Source organism: Chiloscyllium plagiosum, unplaced genomic scaffold, assembly GCF_037043375.1.
Source record: "Chiloscyllium plagiosum isolate Xiang-an unplaced genomic scaffold, Cpla_swu_hap1 HiC_scaffold_1, whole genome shotgun sequence".
In the NCBI taxonomy this organism is placed as follows: domain Eukaryota; kingdom Metazoa; phylum Chordata; class Chondrichthyes; order Orectolobiformes; family Hemiscylliidae; genus Chiloscyllium; species Chiloscyllium plagiosum.
The window spans coordinates 8,428,964-8,449,230 of record NW_028270139.1 but is presented as its reverse complement, the minus strand read 5'-3'; the positions used below and the strand labels follow the sequence as shown (position 1 = coordinate 8,449,230).

Here is a 20,267-nt window from a genome sequence, read left to right as displayed (position 1 = left end):
CCGGAGCAGCGCGAGGAGAAGCGAGTCCCGGAGCAGCGCAAGGTGAAGCGTGTCCCGGAGCAGCATGAGGGGAAGTCAGTCCCGGAGAAGCGCGAGGGGAAGCCAGTCCCGGAGCAGCGCGAGGTGAAGTGAGTCCCGGAGCAGCGCGAGGAGAAGCGAGTCCCGGAGCAGCGCGAGGTGAAGCGAGTCCCAGAGCAGCGCAAGGGGAAGCGAGTCCAGGAAGAGGGCGAGGGGAAGCCAGTCCCGGAGCAGCGTGAAAGGAAGCGAGTCCCGGAGCAGCGCGAGGTGAAGCCAGTCCCGGAGCAGCGTGATGAGAAGCGAGTCCCGGAGCAGCGCGAGGTGAAGCGAGTCCCGGAGCAGCGTGAGGAGAAGCAAGTCCCGGAGCAGCATGAGGAGAAGCAAGTCCCGGAGCAGCGTGAGGAGAAGCAAGTCCCGGAGCAGCGAGAGGAGAAGCGAGTTCCGGAGCAGCGCGAGGAGAAGCCAGTCCCGGAGCAGCGCGAGGAGAAGCAAGTCCCGGAGCAGCGCGAGGTGAAGCGAGTCCCGGAGCAGCGCGAGGAGAAGCGAGTTCCAGAGCAGCGCGAGGAGAAGCCAGTTCCGGAGCAGCGCGAAGAGAAGCGAGTTCCGGAGCACCGCGAGGAGAAGCGAGTCCCGGAGCAGCGCGAGGAGAAGCGAGTCCCGGAGCAGCGCGAGGAGAAGCGAGTCCCGGAGCAGCGCGAGGAGAAGCAGGTCCCGGAGCAGCGCGAGGAGAAGCGAGTTCCAGAGCAGCGCGAGGAGAAGCCAGTCCCGGAGCAGCGCGAGGAGAAGCGAGTTCCGGAGCAGCGCGAGGAGAAGCAGGTCCCGGAGCAGCGCGAGGAGAAGCGAGTTCCGGAGCAGCGCGAGGAGAAGCGAGTTCCGGAGCAGCGCGAGGAGAAGCGAGTTCCGGAGCAGCGCGAGGAGAAGCGAGTTCCGGAGCAGCGCGAGGAGAAGCCAGTCCCGGAGCAGCGCGAGGAGAAGCAGGTCCCGGAGCAGCGCGAGGAGAAGCGAGTTCCGGAGCAGCGCGAGGAGAAGCCAGTCCCGGAGCAGCGCGAGGAGAAGCCAGACCCGGAGCAGCGCGAGGAGAAGCGAGTCACGGAGCAGCGCGAGGTGAAGCGAGTCCCGGTGCAGCGCAAGGTGAAGCGAGTCACGGAGCAGCGCGAGGGGAAGCCAGTCCCAGAGCAGCGCGAGGAGAAGCGAGTCCCGGAGCAGCGCGAAGTGAAGCCAGTCTCGGAGCAGCGCGAGGAGAAGCGAGTCCCGGAGCAGCGCGAGGAGAAGCGAGTCCCGGAGCAGCGCGAGGAGAAGCGAGTCCCGGAGCAGCGCGAGGTGAAGCGAGTCCCGGAGCAGCATGAGGGGAAGTCAGTCCCGGAGAAGCGTGAGGGCAAGTCAGTCCCGGAGCAGCGCGACGTGAAGCGAGTCCCGGAGCAGCCCGACGGGAAGCCAGTCCCGGAGCAGCGCGAGGAGAAGCGAGTTCCGGAGCAGCGCGAGGAGAAGCAGGTCCCGGAGCAGCGCGAGGAGAAGCGAGTTCCGGAGCAGCGCGAGGAGAAGCGAGTTCCGGAGCAGCGCGAGGAGAAGCGAGTTCCGGAGCAGCGCGAGGAGAAGCGAGTTCCGGAGCAGCGCGAGGAGAAGCCAGTCCCGGAGCAGCGCGAGGAGAAGCAGGTCCCGGAGCAGCGCGAGGAGAAGCGAGTTCCGGAGCAGCGCGAGGAGAAGCCAGTCCCGGAGCAGCGCGAGGAGAAGCCAGACCCGGAGCAGCGCGAGGAGAAGCGAGTCACGGAGCAGCGCGAGGTGAAGCGAGTCCCGGTGCAGCGCAAGGTGAAGCGAGTCACGGAGCAGCGCGAGGGGAAGCCAGTCCCAGAGCAGCGCGAGGAGAAGCGAGTCCCGGAGCAGCGCGAAGTGAAGCCAGTCTCGGAGCAGCGCGAGGAGAAGCGAGTCCCGGAGCAGCGCGAGGAGAAGCGAGTCCCGGAGCAGCGCGAGGAGAAGCGAGTCCCGGAGCAGCGCGAGGTGAAGCGAGTCCCGGAGCAGCATGAGGGGAAGTCAGTCCCGGAGAAGCGTGAGGGCAAGTCAGTCCCGGAGCAGCGCGACGTGAAGCGAGTCCCGGAGCAGCCCGACGGGAAGCGAGTCACGGAGCAACGCGAGGAGAAGTGAGTCCCGGAGCAGCGCGAGGAGAAGCGAGTCCCGGAGCAGCGCAAGGTGAAGCCAGTCCCGGAGCAGCATGAGGGGAAGTCAGTCCCGGAGAAGCGTGAGGGCAAGTCAGTCCCGGAGCAGCGCGAGGTGAAGCGAGTCCCGGAGCAGCGCAAGGGGAAGCGAGTCCAGGAAGAGCGCGAGGGGAAGCCAGTCCCGGAGCACCGTGAAAGGAAGCGAGTCCCGGAGCAGCGCGAGGTGAAGCCAGTCCCGGAGCAGCGTGAGGAGAAGCCAGTCCCGGAGCAGCGCGAGGAGAAGCCAGTCCGGGAACACCGCGAAGGGAAGCGAGTCCCGGAGCAGCGCAAACGAAAGCGAGTCCCGGAGCAGTGTGAGGGAAAGCTGGTCCCGGAGCAGCGCGAGGTGAAGCGAGTGCCGGAGCAGCGCGAGGGGAAGCCAGTCCGGGAGCAGCGCGAAAGGAAGCAAGTCCCGGAGCAGCGCGAGGTGAAGCGAGTCCCGGAGCAGCATGAGGAGAAGCGTGTCCCGGAGCAGCGCGAGGTGAATTGAGTCTCGGAGCAGCGCGAGGAGAAGCGTCTCCCGGAGAAGCGCGAGGGGAAGCCAGTCCCGGAGCAGCGCGAGGAGAAGCCAGTCCCGGAGCAGCGCGAGGTGAAGCCAGGCTCGGAGCAGCGTGAGGAGAAGCGTCTCCCGGAGAAGCGCGAGGGGAAGCCAGTCCCGGAGCAGCGCGAGGAGAAGCGTGTCCCGGAGCAGCACGAAGGGAAGTGAGTCTCAGAGCAGCGTGAGGTGAAGCCAGTCCCGGAGCAGTGCGAGGTGAAGCCAGTCCCGGAGCAGTGCGAGGTGAAGCCAGTCCCGGAGCAGTGCGAGGTGAAGCCAGTCCCGGAGCAGCGCGAGGAGAAGCGAGTCCCGGAGCAGCCCGAGGGGAAGCGAGTCACGGAGCAGCGCGAGGAGAAGCCAGACCCGGAGCAGCGCGAGGAGAAGTGAGTCACGGAGCAGCGCGAGGTGAAGCGAGTCCCGGAGCAGCGCAAGGTGAAGCGAGTCACGGAGCAGCGCGAGGGGAAGCCAGTCCCAGAGCAGCGCGAGGAGAAGCGAGGCCCGGAGCAGCGCGAGGTGAAGCCAGTCTTGGAGCAGCGCGAGGAGAAGTGAGTCCCGGAGCAGCGCGAGGAGAAGTGAGTCCCGGAGCAGCGCGAGGAGAAGCGAGTCCCGGAGCAGCGCGAGGTGAAGCCAGTCCCGGAGCAGCATGAGGGGAAGTCAGTCCCGGAGCAGCGCGAGGAGAAGCGAGTCCCGGAGCAGCGCGAGGAGAAGCGAGTCCCGGAGCAGCGCGAGGAGAAGCGAGTCCCGGAGCAGCGCGAGGAGAAGCGAGTCCCGGAGCAGCGCGAGGTGAAGCGAGTCCCGGAGCAGCGTGAGGAGAAGCGAGTCCCGGAGCAGCATGAGAGGAAGCGAGTCCCGGAGCAGCATGAGAGGAAGCGTGTCCCGGAAAAGCGCAAGGTGAAGCGGGTCCCGGAGCAGCGCAACGTGAAGCGAGTCCCGGAGCAGCGCAACGTGAAGCGAGTCCCGGAGCAGCCCGACGGGAAGCGAGTCACGGAACAGCGCGAGGAGAAGCGAGTCCCGGAACAGCGCGAGGAGAAGCAAGTCCCGGAGCAGCGCGAGGTGAAGCGAGTCCCGGAGCAGCGCGAGGTGAAGCGAGTCCCGGAGCAGCATGGGGGGAAGTCAGTCCCGGAGAAGCGTGAGGGCAAGTCAGTCCCGGAGCAGCGCGAGGTGAAGCGAGTCCCGGAGCAGCGCAATGGGAAGCGAGTCCAGGAAGAGCGCGAGGGGAAGCCAGTCCCGGAGCAACGTGAAAGGAAGCGAGTCCCGGAGCAGCATGAGGTGAAGCCAGTCCCGGAGCAGCGTGCTGAGAAGCGAGTCCCGGAGCAGCGCGAGGTGAAGCGAGTCCCGGAGCAGCGCGAGGAGAAGCAAGTCCCGGAGCAGCGTGAGGAGAAGCAACTCCCGGAGCAGCGTGAGGAGAAGGGAGTCCCGGAGCAGCGCGAGGAGAAGCGAGTCCCGGAGCAGCGCGAGGAGTAGCGAGTCCCGGAGCAGCGCGAGGAGAAGCGAGTTCCGGAGCAGCGCGAGGAGAAGCGAGGTCCGGAGCAGCGCGAGGAGAAGTGAGTCCCGGAGCAGCGCGAGGAGAAGCGAGTCCCGGAGCAGCGCGAGGTGAAGCGTGTCCCGGAGCAGCATGAGGGGAAGTCAGTCCCGGAGAAGCGCGAGGTGAAGCGAGTCCCGGAGCAGCGCGAGGGGAAGCCAGTCCCGGAGCAGCGCGAGGTGAAGTGAGTCCCAGAGCAGCGCGAGGAGAAGCGTGTCCCGGAGCAGCGCGAGGGGATGCGAGTCCAGGAAGAGCGCGAGGGGAAGCCAGTCCCGGAGCAGCGTGAAAGGAAGCGAGTCCCGGAGCAGCACGAGGTGAAGCCAGTCCCGGAGCAGCGTGATGAGAAGCAAGTCCCGGAGCAGCGTGAGGAGAAGTGAGTCCCGGATGCGCGAGGAGAAGCGAGTCCCGGAGCAGCGCGAGGTGAAGCGAGTCCCAGAGCAGCGCAAGGGGAAGCGAGTCCAGGAAGAGCGCGAGGGGAAGCCAGTCCCGGAGCAGCGTGAAAGGAAGCGAGTCCCGGAGCAGCGCGAGGTGAAGCGAGTCCCGGAACAGCGTGAGGAGAAGCAAGTCCTGGAGCAGCGTGAGGAGAAGCAAGTCCCGGAGCAGCGCGAGGAGAAGCGAGTTCCAGAGCAGCGCGAGGAGAAGCCAGTCCCGGAGCAGCGCGAGGAGAAGCGAGTTCCGGAGCAGCGCGAGGAGAAGCGAGTCCCGGAGCAGCGCGAGGAGAAGCGAGTTCCGGAGCAGCGCGAGGAGAAGCGAGTCCCGGAGCAGCGCGAGGAGAAGCGAGTTCCAGAGCAGCGCGAGGAGAAGCCAGTCCCGGAGCAGCGCGAGGAGAAGCGAGCTCCGGAGTAGCGCGAGGAGAAGCGAGTTCCGGAGCAGCGCGAGGAGAAGCGAGTTCAGGAGCAGCGCGAGGAGAAGCGAGTTCCGGAGCAGCGCGAGGAGAAGCCAGTCCCGGAGCAGCGCGAGGAGAAGCGAGTCCCGGAGCAGCGCATGGAGAAGCGAGTTCCGGAGCAGCGCGAGGAGAAGCCAGTCCCGGAGCAGCGCGAGGAGAAGCCAGACCCGGAGCAGCGCGAGGAGAAGCGAGTCACGGAGCAGCGCGAGGTGAAGCGAGTCCCGGTGCAGCGCAAGGTGAAGCGAGTCACGGAGCAGCGCGAGGGGAAGCCAGTCCCGGAGCAGCGCGAGGAGAAGCGAGTCCCGGAGCAGCGCGAGGTGAAGCCAGTCTCGGAGCACCGCGAGGAGAATTGAGTCCCGGAGCAGCGCGAGGAGAAGCGAGTCCCGGAGCAGCGCGAGGAGAAGCGAGTCCCGGAGCAGCGCGAGGAGAAGCGAGTCCCGGAGCAGCGCGAGGTGAAGCGAGTCCCGGAGCAGCATGAGGGGAAGTCAGTCCCGGAGAAGCGTGAGGGCAAGTCAGTCCCGGAGCAGCGCGAGGTGAAGCGAGTCCCGGAGCAGCGCAAGGGGAAGCGAGTCCAGGAAGAGCGCGAGGGGAAACCAGTCCCGGAGCAGCGTGAAAGGAAGCGAGTCCCGGAGCAGCACGAGGTGAAGCCAGTCCCGGAGCAGCGTGATGAGAAGCGAGTCCCGGAGCAGCGCGAGGTGAAGCGAGTCCCGGAGCAGCGCGAGGAGAAGCAAGTCCCGGAGCAGCGTGAGGAGAAGCAAGTCCCGGAGCAGCGCGAGGAGAAGCGAGTCCCGGAGCAGCGCGAGAAGAAGCGAGTCCCGGAGCAGCGCGAGGAGAAGCGAGTCCCGGAGCAGCGCGAGGAGAAGCGAGTTCCGGAGCAGCGCGAGGAGAAGCGAGTTCCGGAGCAGCGCGAGGAGAAGCGAGTTCCGGAGCAGAGCGAGGAGAAGCGAGTTCCGGAGCAGCGCGAGGAGAAGCGAGTTCCGGAGCAGCGCGAGGAGAAGCCAGTCCCGGAGCAGCGCGAGGAGAAGCAGGTCCCGGAGCAGCGCGAGGAGAAGCGAGTTCCGGAGCAGCGCGAGGAGAAGACAGTCGCGGAGCAGCGCGAGGAGAAGCCAGTCTCGGAGCAGCGCGAGGGGAAGCGAGTCCCGGAGCAGCGCGAGGAGAAGCCAGTCTCGGAGCAGCGCGAGGGGAAGCGAGTCCCGGAGCAGCGCGAGGAGAAGTGAGTCCCGGAGCAGCGCGAGGAGAAGCCAGTCCCGGAGCAGCGCGAGGGGAAGCGAGTCCCGGAGCAGCGCGAGGGGAAGCGAGTCCCGGAGCAGCGCAAGGGGAAGCGAGTCCAGGAAGAGCGCGAGGGGAAGCCAGTCCCGGAGCAGCGTGAAATAAAGCGAGTCCCGGAGCAGCACGAGGTGAAGCCAGTCCCGGAGCAGCGTGAGGAGAAGCCAGTCCCGGAGCAGCGCGAGGAGAAGCCAGTCCGGGAACACCGCGAAGGGAAGCGAGTCACGGAGCAGCGCAAACGAAAGCGAGTCCCGGAGGAGTGTGAGGGAAAGCTGGTCCCGGAGCAGCGCGAGGTGAAGCGAGTGCCGGAGCAGCGCGAGGGGAAGCCAGTCCAGGAGCAGCGCGAAAGGAAGCAAGTCCCGGAGCAGCGCGAGGAGAAGCGAGTCCCGGAGCAGCGTGAGGAGAAGCAAGTCTCGGAGCAGCGCGAAGGGAAGCGAGTCCCGGAGCAGCGCGAGGAGAAGCGAGTCCCGGAGCAGCGCGAGGAGAAGCGAGTCCCGGAGCAGCGCGAGGAGAAGCGAGTCCCGGAGCAGCGCGAGGAGAAGCGAGTCCCGGAGCAGCGCGAGGAGAAGCGAGTTCCGGAGCAGCGCGAGGGGAAGCCAGTCCGGGAGCAGCGCGAAAGGAAGCAAGTCCCGGAGCAGCGCGAGGTGAAGCGAGTCCCGGAGCAGCGTGAGGAGAAGCGTGTCCCGGAGCAGCGCGAGGTGAATCGAGTCCCGGAGCAGCGCGAGGAGAAGCGAGTCCCGGAGCAGCGCCAGGAGAAGCGAGTCCCGGAGCAGCGCCAGGAGAAGCGAGTCCCGGAGCAGCGCGAGGAGAAGCGAGTCCCGGAGCAGCGCGAGGAGAAGCGAGTCCCGGAGCAGCGCGAGGAGAAGCGAGTCCCGGTGCAGCGCGAGGAGAAGCGAGTTCCGGAGCAGCGCGAGGAGAAGCGAGTCCCGGAGCAGCGCGAGGAGAAGCGAGTCCCGGAGCAGCGCGAGGAGAAGCGAGTCCCGGAGCAGCGCGAGGAGAAGCGAGTCCCGGAGCAGCGCGAGGGGAAGCGTGTCCCGGAGCAGCATGAGGGGAAGTCAGTACCGGAGAAGCGCGAGGTGAAGCGAGTCCCGGAGCAGCGCGAGGAGAAGTGAGTCCCGGAGCAGCGCGAGGAGAAGCGAGTCCCGGAGCAGCGCGAGGAGAAGCGAGTCCCGGAGCAGCGCGAGGTGAAGCGAGTCCCGGAGCAGCGCGAGGTGAAGCGAGTCCCGGAGCAGCAAGAGGGGAAGTCAGTCCCGGAGAAGCGTGAGGGCAAGTCAGTCCCGGAGCAGCACGAGGTGAAGCGAGTCCCGGAGCAGCGCAAGGGGAAGCGAGTCCAGGAAGAGCGCGAGGGGAAGCCAGTCCCGGAGCAGCGTGAAAGGAAGCGAGTCCCGGAGCAGCGCGAGGTGAAGCCAGTCCCGGAGCAGCGTGAGGAGAAGCCAGTCCCGGAGCAGCGCGAGGAGAAGCCAGTCCGGGAACACCGCGAAGGGAAGCGAGTCCCGGAGCAGCGCAAACGAAAGCGAGTCCCGGCGCAGTGTGAGGGAAAGCTGGTCCCGGAGAAGCGCGAGGTGAAGCGAGTGCCGGAGCAGCGCGAGGGGAAGCCAGTCCGGGAGCAGCGCGAAAGGAAGCAAGTCCCGGAGCAGCGCGAGGTGAAGCGAGTCCCGGAGCAGCGTGAGGAGAAGCGTGTCCCGGAGCAGCGCGAGGTGAATTGAGTCCCGGAGCAGCGCGAGGTGAAGCCAGTCTCGGAGCAGCGTGAGGAGAAGCGTCTCCCGGAGAAGCGCGAGGGGAAGCCAGTTCCGGAGCAGCGCGAGGAGAAGTGAGTCCCGGAGCAGCGCGAGGAGAAGCGAGTCCCGGAGCAGCGCGAGGAGAAGCGAGTCCCGGAGCAGCGCGAGGTGAAGCGAGTCCCGGAGCAGCATGAGGGGAAGTCAGTCCCGTAGAAGCGTGAGGGCAAGTCAGTCCCGGAGCAGCGCGAGGTGAAGCGAGTCCCGGAGCAGCGCAAGGGGAAGCGAGTCCAGGAAGAGGGCGAGGGGAAGCCAGTCCCGGAGCAGCGTGAAAGGAAGCGAGTCCCGGAGCAGCACGAGGTGAAGCCAGTCCCGGAGCAGCGTGAGGAGAAGCCAGTCCCGGAGCAGCGCGAGGAGAAGCCAGTCCGGGAACACCGCGAAGGGAAGCGAGTCACGGAGCAGCGCAAACGAAAGCGAGTCCCGGAGGAGTGTGAGGGAAAGCTGGTCCCGGAGCAGCGCGAGGTGAAGCGAGTGCCGGAGCAGCGCGAGGGGAAGCCAGTCCAGGAGCAGCGCGAAAGGAAGCAAGTCCCGGAGCAGCGCGAGGTGAAGCAAGTCCCGGAGCAGCATGAGGAGAAGCGAGTCCCGGAGCAGCGCGAGGAGAAGCGAGTCCCGGAGCAGCGCGAGGAGAAGCGAGTCCCGGAGCAGCGCGAGGAGAAGCGAGTCCCGGAGCAGCGCGAGGAGAAGCGAGTTCCGGAGCAGCGCGAGGAGAAGCGAGTCCCGGAGCAGCGCGAGGAGAAGCGAGTCCCGGAGCAGCGCGAGGAGAAGCGAGTTCCGGAGCAGCGCGAGGGGAAGCCAGTCCGGGAGCAGCGCGAGGAGAATCGAGTCCCGGAGCAGCGCGAGGAGAAGCGAGTCCCGGAGCAGCGCGAGGAGAAGCGAGTCCCGGTGCAGCGCGAGGAGAAGCGAGTTCCGGAGCAGCGCGAGGGGAAGCCAGTCCCGGAGCAGCGCGAGGAGAAGCGAGTCCCGGAGCAGCGCGAGGTGAAGCGTGTCCCGGAGCAGCATGAGGGGAAGTCAGTCCCGGAGAAGCGCGAGGTGAAGCGAGTCCCGGAGCAGCGCGAGGAGAAGTGAGTCCCGGAGCAGCGCGAGGAGAAGCGAGTCCCGGAGCAGCGCGAGGTGAAGCGAGTCCCGGAGCAGCGCGAGGTGAAGCGAGTCCCGGAGCAGCGCGAGGTGAAGCCAGTCCGGGAACACCGCGAAGGGAAGCGAGTCACGGAGCAGCGCAAACGAAAGCGAGTCCCGGAGGAGTGTGAGGGAAAGCTGGTCCCGGAGCAGCGCGAGGTGAAGCGAGTGCCGGAGCAGCGCGAGGGGAAGCCAGTCCAGGAGCAGCGCGAAAGGAAGCAAGTCCCGGAGCAGCGCGAGGTGAAGCAAGTCCCGGAGCAGCGTGAGGAGAAGCAAGTCGCGGAGCAGCGCGAAGGGAAGCGAGTCCCGGAGCAGCGCGAGGAGAAGCGAGTCCCGGAGCAGTGCGAGGAGAAGCGAGTCCCGGAGCAGCGCGAGGAGAAGCGAGTCCCGGAGCAGCGCGAGGAGAAGCGAGTTCCGGAGCAGCGCGAGGGGAAGCCAGTCCGGGAGCAGCGCGAGGAGAATCGAGTCCCGGAGCAGCGCGAGGAGAAGCGAGTCCCGGAGCAGCGCGAGGAGAAGCGAGTCCCGGTGCAGCGCGAGGAGAAGCGAGTTCCGGAGCAGCGCGAGGGGAAGCCAGTCCCGGAGCAGCGCGAGGAGAAGCGAGTCCCGGAGCAGCGCGAGGTGAAGCGTGTCCCGGAGCAGCATGAGAGGAAGTCAGTACCGGAGAAGCGCGAGGTGAAGCGAGTCCCGGAGCAGCGCGAGGAGAAGTGAGTCCCGGAGCAGCGCGAGGAGAAGCGAGTCCCGGAGCAGCGCGAGGTGAAGCGAGTCCCGGAGCAGCGCGAGGTGAAGCGAGTCCCGGAGCAGCGCGAGGTGAAGCAAGTCCCGGAGCAGCGCGAGGTGAAGCGAGTCCCGGAGCAGCAAGAGGGGAAGTCAGTCCCGGAGAAGCGTGAGGGCAAGTCAGTCCCGGAGCAGCACGAGGTGAAGCGAGTCCCGGAGCAGCGCAAGGGGAAGCGAGTCCAGGAAGAGCGCGAGGGGAAGCCAGTCCCGGAGCAGCGTGAAAGGAAGCGAGTCCCGGAGCAGCGCGAGGTGAAGCCAGTCCCGGAGCAGCGTGAGGAGAAGCCAGTCCCGGAGCAGCGCGAAGAGAAGCCAGTCCGGGAACACCGCGAAGGGAAGCGAGTCCCGGAGCAGCGCAAACGAAAGCGAGTCCCGGCGCAGTGTGAGGGAAAGCTGGTCCCGGAGAAGCGCGAGGTGAAGCGAGTGCCGGAGCAGCGCGAGGGGAAGCCAGTCCGGGAGCAGCGCGAAAGGAAGCAAGTCCCGGAGCAGCGCGAGGTGAAGCGAGTCCCGGAGCAGCGTGAGGAGAAGCGTGTCCCGGAGCAGCGCGAGGTGAATTGAGTCCCGGAGCAGCGCGAGGTGAAGCCAGTCTCGGAGCAGCGTGAGGAGAAGCGTCTCCCGGAGAAGCGCGAGGGGAAGCCAGTCCCGGAGCAGCGCGAGGAGAAGTGAGTCTCGGAGCAGCGCGAGGAGAAGCGAGTCCCGGAGCAGCGCGAGGAGAAGCGAGTCCCGGAGCAGCGCGAGGTGAAGCGAGTCCCGGAGCAGCATGAGGGGAAGTCAGTCCCGTAGAAGCGTGAGGGCAAGTCAGTCCCGGAGCAGCGCGAGGTGAAGCGAGTCCCGGAGCAGCGCAAGGGGAAGCGAGTCCAGGAAGAGCGCGAGGGGAAGCCAGTCCCGGAGCAGCGTGAAAGGAAGCGAGTCCCGGAGCAGCGCGAGGTGAAGCCAGTCCCGGATCAGCGTGAGGAGAAGCCAGTCCCGGAGCAGCGCGAGGAGAAGCCAGTCCGGGAACACCGCGAAGGGAAGCGAGTCCCGGAGCAGCGCAAACGAAAGCGAGTCCCGGAGCAGTGTGAGGGAAAGCTGGTCCCGGAGCAGCGCGAGGTGAAGCGAGTGCCGGAGCAGCGCGAGGGGAAGCCAGTCCGGGAGCAGCGCGAAAGGAAGCGAGTCCCGGAGCAGCGCGAGGTGAAGCGAGTCCCGGAGCAGCGCGAGGTGAAGCGAGTCTCGGAGCAGCGCGAAGGGAAGCGAGTTCCGGAGCAGCGCGAGGAGAAGCGAGTTCCGGAGCAGCGCGAGGAGAAGTGAGTCCCGGAGCAGCGCGAGGTGAAGCCAGTCCCGGAGCAGCGTGAGGAGAAGCCAGTCCCGGAGCAGCGCGAGAAGCCAGTCCGGGAACACCGCGAAGGGAAGCGGTCCCGGAGCAGCGCAAACGAAAGCGAGTCCCGGAGCAGTGTGAGGGAAAGCTGGTTCCGGAGCAGCGCGAGGTGAAGCGAGTGCCGGAGCAGCGCGAGGGGAAGCCAGTCCGGGAGCAGCACGAAAGGAATCAAGTCCCGGAGCAGCGCGAGGTGAAGCGAGTCCCGGAGCAGCGCGAGGGGAAGCCAGTCCCGGAGCAGCGTGAGGAGAAGCGAGTCCCGGAGCAGCATGAGAGGAAGCGAGTCCCAGAGCAGCATGAGAGGAAGCGTGTCCCGGGGAAGCGCGAGGTGAAGCGAGTCCCGGAACAGCGCGACGTGAAGCGAGTCCCGGAGCAGCCCGACGGGAAGCGAGTCACGGAGCAGCGCGAGGAGAAGCGAGTCCCGGAGCAGCGCGAGGAGAAACGAGTCCCGGAGCAGCGCGAGGTGAAGCGAGTCCCGGAGCAGCATGAGGGGAAGTCAGTCCCGGAGAAGCGTGAGGGCAAGTCAGTCCCGGAGCAGCGCGAGGTGAAGCGAGTCCCGGAGCAGCGCAAGGGGAAGCGAGTCCAGGAAGAGCGCGAGGGGAAGCCAGTCCCGGAGCAGCGTGAAAGGAAGCGAGTCCCGGAGCAGCACGAGGTGAAGCCAGTCCCGGAGCAGCGTGAGGAGAAGCCAGTCCCGGAGCAGCGCGAGGAGAAGCCAGTCCGGGAACACCGCGAAGGGAAGCGAGTCCCGGAGCAGCGCAAACGAAAGCGAGTCCCGGAGCAGTGTGAGGGAAAGCTGGTCCCGGAGCAGCGCGAGGTGAAGCGAGTGCCGGAGCAGCGCGAGTGGAAGCCAGTCCGGGAGCAGCGCGAAAGGAAGCAAGTCCCGGAGCAGCGCGAGGTGAAGCGAGTCCCGGAGCAGCGCGAGGAGAAGCAAGTCCCGGAGCAGCGCGAGGAGAAGTGAGTCCCGGAGCAGCGCGAGGAGAAGCGAGTCCCGGAGCAGCGCGAGGAGAAGCGAGTCCCGGAGCAGCGCGAGGTGAAGCGAGTCCCGGAGCAGCATGAGGGGAAGTCAGTCCCGGAGAAGCGTGAGGGCAAGTCAGTCCCGGAGCAGCGCGAGGTGAAGCGAGTCCCGGAGCAGCGCAAGGGGAAGCGAGTCCAGGAAGAGCGCGAAGGGAAGCCAGTCCCGGAGCAGCGTGAAAGGAAGCGAGTCCCGGAGCAGCGCGAGCTGAAGCCAGTCCCGGAGCAGCGTGAGGAGAAGCCAGTCCCGGAGCAGCGCGAGGAGAAGCCAGTCCGGGAACAGCGCGAAGGGAAGCGAGTCCCGGAGCAGCGCAAATGAAAGTGAGTCCCGGCGCAGTGTGAGGGAAAGCTGGTCCCGGAGAAGCGCGAGGGGAAGCCAGTCCGGGAGCAGCGCGAAAGGAAGCAAGTCCCGGAGCAGCGCGAGGTGAAGCGAGTCCCGGAGCAGCGTGAGGAGAAGCGTGTCCCGGAGCAGCGCGAGGTGAATTGAGTCCCGGAGCAGCGCGAGGTGAAGCCAGTCTCGGAGCAGCGTGAGGAGAAGCGTCTCCCGGAGAAGCGCGAGGTGAAGCCAGTCCCGGAGCAGCGCGAGGAGAAGCGAGTCCCGGAGCAGCATGAGAGGAAGCGAGTCCCGGAGCAGCATGAGAGGAAGCGAGTCCCGGAGAGGCGCGAGGTGAAGCGAGTCCCGGAGCAGCGCGACGTGAAGCGAGTCCCGGAGCAGCCCGACGGGAAGCGAGTCACGGAGCAGCGCGAAGAGAAGTGAGTCCCGGAGCAGCGCGAGGAGAAGCGAGTCCCGGAGCAGCGCGAGGTGAAGCGAGTCCCGGAGCAGCATGAGGGGAAGTCAGTCCCGGAGAAGCGTGAGGGCAAGTCAGTCCCGGAGCAGCGCGAGGTGAAGCGAGTCCCGGAGCAGCGCAAGGGGAAGCGAGTCCAGGAAGAGCGCGAGGGGAAGCCAGTCCCGGAGCAGCGCGAGGTGAAGCGTGTCCCGGAGCAGCATGAGGGGAAGTCAGTACCGGAGAAGCGCGAGGTGAAGCGAGTCCCGGAGCAGCGCGAGAAGTGAGTCCCGGAGCAGCGCGAGGAGAAGCGAGTCCCGGAGCATCGCGAGGTGAAGCGAGTCCCGGAGCAGCATGAGGGGAAGTCAGTCCCGGAGAAGCGTGAGGGCAAGTCAGTCCCGGAGCAGCGCGAGGTGAAGCGAGTCCCGGAGCAGCGCAAGGGGAAGCGAGTCCAGGAAGAGCGCGAAGGGAAGCCAGTCCCGGAGCAGCGTGAAAGGAAACGAGTCCCGGAGCAGCGCGAGCTGAAGCCAGTCCCGGATCAGCGTGAGGAGAAGCCAGTCCCGGAGCAGCGCGAGGAGAAGCCAGTCCGGGAACACCGCGAAGGGAAGCGAGTCCCGGAGCAGCGCAAACGAAAGCGAGTCCCGGCGCAGTGTGAGGGAAAGCTGGTCCCGGAGCAGCGCGAGGTGAAGCGAGTGCCGGAGCAGCGCGAGGGGAAGCCAGTCCGGGAGCAGCGCGAAAGGAAGCAAGTCCCGGAGCAGCGCGAGGTGAAGCGAGACCCGGAGCAGCGCGAGGAGAAGCGTGACCCGGAGCAGCGCGAGGTGAATTGAATCCCGGAGCAGCGCGAGGTGAAGCCAGTCTCGGAGCAGCGTGCGGAGAAGCGTCTCCCGGAGAAGCGCGAGGGGAAGCCAGTCCCGGAGCAGCGCGAGGTGAAGCGTGTCCCGGAGCAGCATGAGTGGAAGTCAGTCCCGGAGAAGCGCGAGGGGAAGCCAGTCCCGGAGCAGCGCGAGGAGAAGCGAGTCCCGGAGCAACGCGAGGAGAAGCGAGTCCCGGAGCAGCGCGAGGAGAAGCGAGTCCCGGAGCAGCGCGAGGAGAAGCGAGTCCCGGAGCAGCGCGAGGAGAAGTGAGTCCCGGAGCAGCGCGAGGAGAAGCGAGTCCCGGAGCAGCGCGAGGAGAAGCGAGTCCCGGAGCAGCGCGAGGAGAAGTGAGTCCCGGAGCAGCGCGAGGAGAAGCGAGTCCCGGAGCAGCGCGAGGTGAAGCGAGTCCCGGAGCAGCATGAGGGGAGGTCAGTCCCGGAGAAGCGTGAGGGCAAGTCAGTCCCGGAGCAGCGCGAGGTGAAGCGAGTCCCGGAGCAGCGCAAGGGGAAGCGAGTCCAGGAAGAGCGCGAGGGGAAGCCAGTCCCGGAGCAGCGCGAGGTGAAGCGTGTCCCGGAGCAGCATGAGGGGAAGTCAGTACCGGAGAAGCGCGAGGTGAAGCGAGTCCCGGAGCAGGGCGAGAAGTGAGTCCCGGAGCAGCGCGAGGAGAAGCGAGTCCCGGAGCATCGCGAGGTGAAGCGAGTCCCGGAGCAGCATGAGGGGAAGTCAGTCCCGGAGAAGCGTGAGGGCAAGTCAGTCCCGGAGCAGCGCGAGGTGAAGCGAGTCCCGGAGCAGCGCAAGGGGAAGCGAGTCCAGGAAGAGCGCGAAGGGAAGCCAGTCCCGGAGCAGCGTGAAAGGAAACGAGTCCCGGAGCAGCGCGAGCTGAAGCCAGTCCCGGATCAGCGTGAGGAGAAGCCAGTCCCGGAGCAGCGCGAGGAGAAGCCAGTCCGGGAACACCGCGAAGGGAAGCGAGTCCCGGAGCAGCGCAAACGAAAGCGAGTCCCGGCGCAGTGTGAGGGAAAGCTGATCCCGGAGCAGCGCGAGGTGAAGCGAGTGCCGGAGCAGCGCGAGGGGAAGCCAGTCCGGGAGCAGCGCGAAAGGAAGCAAGTCCCGGAGCAGCGCGAGGTGAAGCGAGACCCGGAGCAGCGCGAGGAGAAGCGTGACCCGGAGCAGCGCGAGGTGAATTGAATCCCGGAGCAGCGCGAGGTGAAGCCAGTCTCGGAGCAGCGTGCGGAGAAGCGTCTCCCGGAGAAGCGCGAGGGGAAGCCAGTCCCGGAGCAGCGCGAGGAGAAGCGTGTCCCGGAGCAGCGCGAGGTGAAGCGTGTCCCGGAGCAGCATGAGTGGAAGTCAGTCCCGGAGAAGCGCGAGGGGAAGCCAGTCCCGGAGCAGCGCGAGGAGAAGCGAGTCCCGGAGCAACGCGAGGAGAAGCGAGTCCCGGAGCAGCGCGAGGAGAAGCGAGTCCCGGAGCAGCGCGAGGAGAAGCGAGTCCCGGAGCAGCGCGAGGAGAAGCGAGTCCCGGAGCAGCGCGAGGAGAAGTGAGTCCCGGAGCAGCGCGAGGAGAAGCGAGTCCCGGAGCAGCGCGAGGTGAAGCGTGTCCCGGAGCAGCATGAGGGGAAGTCAGTACCGGAGAAGCGCGAGGTGAAGCGAGTCCCGGAGCAGCGCGAGGAGAAGTGAGTCCCGGAGCAGCGCGAGGAGAAGCGAGTCCCGGAGCAGCATGAGGGGAAGTGAGTCCCGGAGCAGCGTGAGGGCAAGTCAGTCCCGGAGCAGCGCGAGGTGAAGCGCGTCCAGGAAGAGCGCGAAGGGAAGCCAGTCCCGGAGCAGCGTGAAAGGAAGCGAGTCCCGGATCAGCGTGAGGAGAAGCCAGTCCCGGAGCAGCGCGAGGAGAAGCCAGTCCGGGAACACCGCGAAGGGAAGCGAGTCCCGGAGCAGCGCAAACGAAAGCGAGTCCCGGAGCAGCGCGAGGGGAAGCCAGTCCCGGAGCAGCGCGAGGAGAAGCGAGTCCCGGAGCAGCGCGAGGTGAAGCCAGTCTCGGAGCAGCGTGCGGAGAAGCGTCTCCCGGAGAAGCGCGAGGGGAAGCCAGTCCCGGAGCAGCGCGAGGAGAAGCGAGTCCCGGAGCAGCGCGAGGTGAATCGTGTCCCGGAGCAGCGCGAGGTGAAGCGTGTCCCGGAGCAGCATGAGTGGAAGTCAGTCCCGGAGCAGCGCGAGGGGAAGCCAGTCCCGGAGCAGCGCGAGGAGAAGTGAGTCCCGGAGAAGCGCGAGGAGAAGTGAGTCCCGGAGAAGCGCGAGGAGAAGCGAGTCCCGGAGCAGCGCGAGGTGAAGCCAGTCTCGGAGCAGCGTGCGGAGAAGCGTCTCCCGGAGAAGCGCGAGGGGAAGCCAGTCCCGGAGCAGCGCGAGGAGAAGCGAGTCCCGGAGCAGCGCGAGGTGAAGCGTGTCCCGGAGCAGCGCGAGGTGAAGCGTGTCCCGGAGCAGCATGAGTGGAAGTCAGTCCCGGAGCAGCGCGAGGGGAAGCCAGTCCCGGAGCAGCGCGAGAAGTGAGTCCCGGAGCAGCGCGAGGAGAAGCGAGTCCCGGAGCAGCATGAGGGGAAGTCAGTCCCGAAGAAGCGTGAGGGCAAGTCAGTCCCGGAGCAGCGCGAGGTGAAGTGAGTCCCGGAGCAGCGCAAGGGGAAGCGAGTCCAGGAAGAGCGCGAGGGGAAGCCAGTCCCGGAGCAGCGTGAAAGGAAGCGAGTCCCGGAGCAGCGCGAGGTGAAGCCAGTCCCGGATCAGCGTGAGGAGAAGCCAGTCCCAGAGCAGCGCGAGGAGAAGCCAGTCCGGGAACACCGCGAAGGGAAGCGAGTCCCGGAGCAGCGCAAACGAAAGCGAGTCCCGGAGCAGTGTGAGGGAAAGCTGGTCCCGGAGCAGCGCGAGGTGAAGCGAGTGCCGGAGCAGCGCGAGGGGAAGCCAGTCCGGGAGCAGCGCGAAAGGAATCAAGTCCCGGAGCAGCGCGAGGTGAAGCGAGTCCCGGAGCAGCGCGAGGTGAAGCGAGTCTCGGAGCAGCGCGAAGGGAAGCGAGTCCCGGAGCAGCGCGAGGAGAAGCGAGTCGCGGAGCAGCGCGAGGAGAAGCGAGTCCCGGAGCAGCGCGAGGAGAAGCGAGTCCCGGAGCAGCGCGAGGAGAAGCGAGTCCCGGAGCAGCGCGAGGAGAAGCGCGTTCCGGAGCAGCGCGAGGAGAAGCGAGTTCCGGAGTAGCGCGAGGAGAAGTGAGTCCCGGAGCAGCGCGAGGAGAAGTGAGTCCCGGAGCAGCGCGAGGTGAAGCGTGTCCCGGAGCAGCATGAGGGGAAGTCAGTCCCGGAGAAGCGCGAGGTGAAGCGAGTCCCGGAGCAGCGCGAGGAGAAGCGAGTCCCGGAGCAGCGCGAGGAGTAGCGAGTCCCGGAGCAGCGCGAGTTGAAGCGAGTCCCGGAGCAGCGCGAGGAGAAGCGAGTCCCGGAGCAGCGCGAGGAGAAGCGAGTCCCGGAGCAGCATGAGGGGAAGTCAGTCCCGGAGAAGCGTGAGGGCAAGTCAGTCCCGGAGCAGCGCGAGGTGAAGCGAGTCCCGGAGCAGCGCAAGGGGAAGCGAGTCCAGGAAGAGCGCGAGGGGAAGCCAGTCCCGGAGCAGCGTGAAAGGAAGCGAGTCCCGGAGCAGCGCGAGGTGAAGCCAGTCCCGGAGCAGCGTGAGGAGAAGCCAGTCCCGGAGCAGCGCGAGGAGAAGCCAGTCCGGGAACACCACGAAGGGAAGCGAGTCCCGGAGCAGCGCAAACGAAAGCGAGTCCCGGAACAGTGTGAGGGAAAGCTGGTCCCGGAGCAGCACGAGGTGAAGCGAGTGCCGGAGCAGCGCGAGGGGAAGCCAGTCCGGGAGCAGCGCGAAAGGAAGCAAGTCCCGGAGCAGCGCGAGGTGAAGCCAGTCCCGGAGCAGCGTGAGGAGAAGCCAGTCCCGGAGCAGCGCGAGGAGAAGCCAGTCCGGGAACACCACGAACGGAAGCGAGTCCCGGAGCAGCGCAAACGAAAGCGAGTCCCGGAACAGTGTGAGGGAAAGCTGGTCCCGGAGCAGCGCGAGGTGAAGCGAGTGCCGGAGCAGCGCGAGGGGAAGCCAGTCCGGGAGCAGCGCGAAAGGAAGCAAGTCCCGGAGCAGCACGAGGTGAAGCAAGTCCCGGAGCAGCGTGAAAGGAAACGAGTCCCGGAGCAGCGCGAGCTGAAGCCAGTCCCGGATCAGCGTGAGGAGAAGCCAGTCCCGGAGCAGCGCGAGGAGAAGCCAGTCCGGGAACACCGCGAAGGGAAGCGAGTCCCGGAGCAGCGCAAACGAAAGCGAGTCCCGGCGCAGTGTGAGGGAAAGCTGATCCCGGAGCAGCGCGAGGTGAAGCGAGTGCCGGAGCAGCGCGAGGGGAAGCCAGTCCGGGAGCAGCGCGAAAGGAAGCAAGTCCCGGAGCAGCGCGAGGTGAAGCGAGACCCGGAGCAGCGCGAGGAGAAGCGTGTCCCGGAGCAGCGCGAGGTGAAGCGTGTCCCGGAGCAGCATGAGTGGAAGTCAGTCCCGGAGAAGCGCGAGGGGAAGCCAGTCCCGGAGCAGCGCGAGGAGAAGCGAGTCCCGGAGCAACGCGAGGAGAAGCGAGTCCCGGAGCAGCGCGAGGAGAAGCGAGTCCCGGAGCAGCGCGAGGAGAAGCGAGTCCCGGAGCAGCGCGAGGAGAAGCGAGTCCCGGAGCAGCGCGAGGAGAAGTGAGTCCCGGAGCAGCGCGAGGAGAAGCGAGTCCCGGAGCAGCGCGAGGTGAAGCGTGTCCCGGAGCAGCATGAGGGGAAGTCAGTACCGGAGAAGCGCGAGGTGAAGCGAGTCCCGGAGCAGCGCGAGGAGAAGTGAGTCCCGGAGCAGCGCGAGGAGAAGCGAGTCCCGGAGCAGCATGAGGGGAAGTGAGTCCCGGAGCAGCGTGAGGGCAAGTCAGTCCCGGAGCAGCGCGAGGTGAAGCGAGTCCCGGAGCAGCGCAAGGGGAAGCGCGTCCAGGAAGAGCGCGAAGGGAAGCCAGTCCCGGAGCAGCGTGAAAGGAAGCGAGTCCCGGATCAGCGTGAGGAGAAGCCAGTCCCGGAGCAGCGCGAGGAGAAGCCAGTCCGGGAACACCGCGAAGGGAAGCGAGTCCCGGAGCAGCGCAAACGAAAGCGAGTCCCGGAGCAGCGCGAGGGGAAGCCAGTCCCGGAGCAGCGCGAGGAGAAGCGAGTCCCGGAGCAGCGCGAGGTGAAGCCAGTCTCGGAGCAGCGTGCGGAGAAGCGTCTCCCGGAGAAGCGCGAGGGGAAGCCAGTCCCGGAGCAGCGCGAGGAGAAGCGAGTCCCGGAGCAGCGCGAGGTGAATCGTGTCCCGGAGCAGCGCGAGGTGAAGCGTGTCCCGGAGCAGCATGAGTGGAAGTCAGTCCCGGAGCAGCGCGAGGGGAAGCCAGTCCCGGAGCAGCGCGAGGAGAAGTGAGTCCCGGAGAAGCGCGAGGAGAAGTGAGTCCCGGAGAAGCGCGAGGAGAAGCGAGTCCCGGAGCAGCGCGAGGTGAAGCCAGTCTCGGAGCAGCGTGCGGAGAAGCGTCTCCCGGAGAAGCGCGAGGGGAAGCCAGTCCCGGAGCAGCGCGAGGAGAAGCGAGTCCCGGAGCAGCGCGAGGTGAAGCGTGTCCCGGAGCAGCGCGAGGTGAAGCGTGTCCCGGAGCAGCATGAGTGGAAGTCAGTCCCGGAGCAGCGCGAGGGGAAGCCAGTCCCGGAGCAGCGCGAGAAGTGAGTCCCGGAGCAGCGCGAGGAGAAGCGAGTCCCGGAGCAGCATGAGGGGAAGTCAGTCCCGAAGAAGCGTGAGGGCAAGTCAGTCCCGGAGCAGCGCGAGGTGAAGTGAGTCCCGGAGCAGCGCAAGGGGAAGCGAGTCCAGGAAGAGCGCGAGGGGAAGCCAGTCCCGGAGCAGCGTGAAAGGAAGCGAGTCCCGGAGCAGCGCGAGGTGAAGCCAGTCCGGGAACACCGCGAAGGGAAGCGAGTCCCGGAGCAGCGCAAACGAAAGCGAGTCCCGGCGCAGTGTGAGGGAAAGCTGATCCCGGAGCAGCGCGAGGTGAAGCGAGTGCCGGAGCAGCGCGAGGGGAAGCCAGTCCGGGAGCAGCGCGAAAGGAAGCAAGTCCCGGAGCAGCGCGAGGTGAAGCGAGACCCGGAGCAGCGCGAGGAGAAGCGTGACCCGGAGCAGCGCGAGGTGAATTGAATCCCGGAGCA

The 20,267-nt window shown here is 67.4% G+C and overlaps 2 protein-coding genes across 3 annotated transcripts in view; one reads left to right on the top strand and one right to left on the bottom strand.

The window, feature by feature from the left end:
* ttc29 (tetratricopeptide repeat domain 29) overlaps window positions 1-20,267 on the bottom strand; it is a 573,216-nt gene that overhangs the window by 402,507 nt on the left and 150,442 nt on the right. The window lies entirely within an intron of this gene.
* Window positions 1-20,267, top strand: part of LOC148152063 (uncharacterized) — a 68,621-nt gene that overhangs the window by 10,899 nt on the left and 37,455 nt on the right. The window contains exons 3-5 of the mRNA XM_087998167.1: window positions 199-1,149; window positions 8,675-8,788; window positions 11,788-11,948. Coding sequence (XP_087854293.1) covers window positions 199-1,149; window positions 8,675-8,788; window positions 11,788-11,948 — 1,226 coding nt within the window. The remainder of the gene's footprint in view (window positions 1-198; window positions 1,150-8,674; window positions 8,789-11,787; window positions 11,949-20,267) is intronic.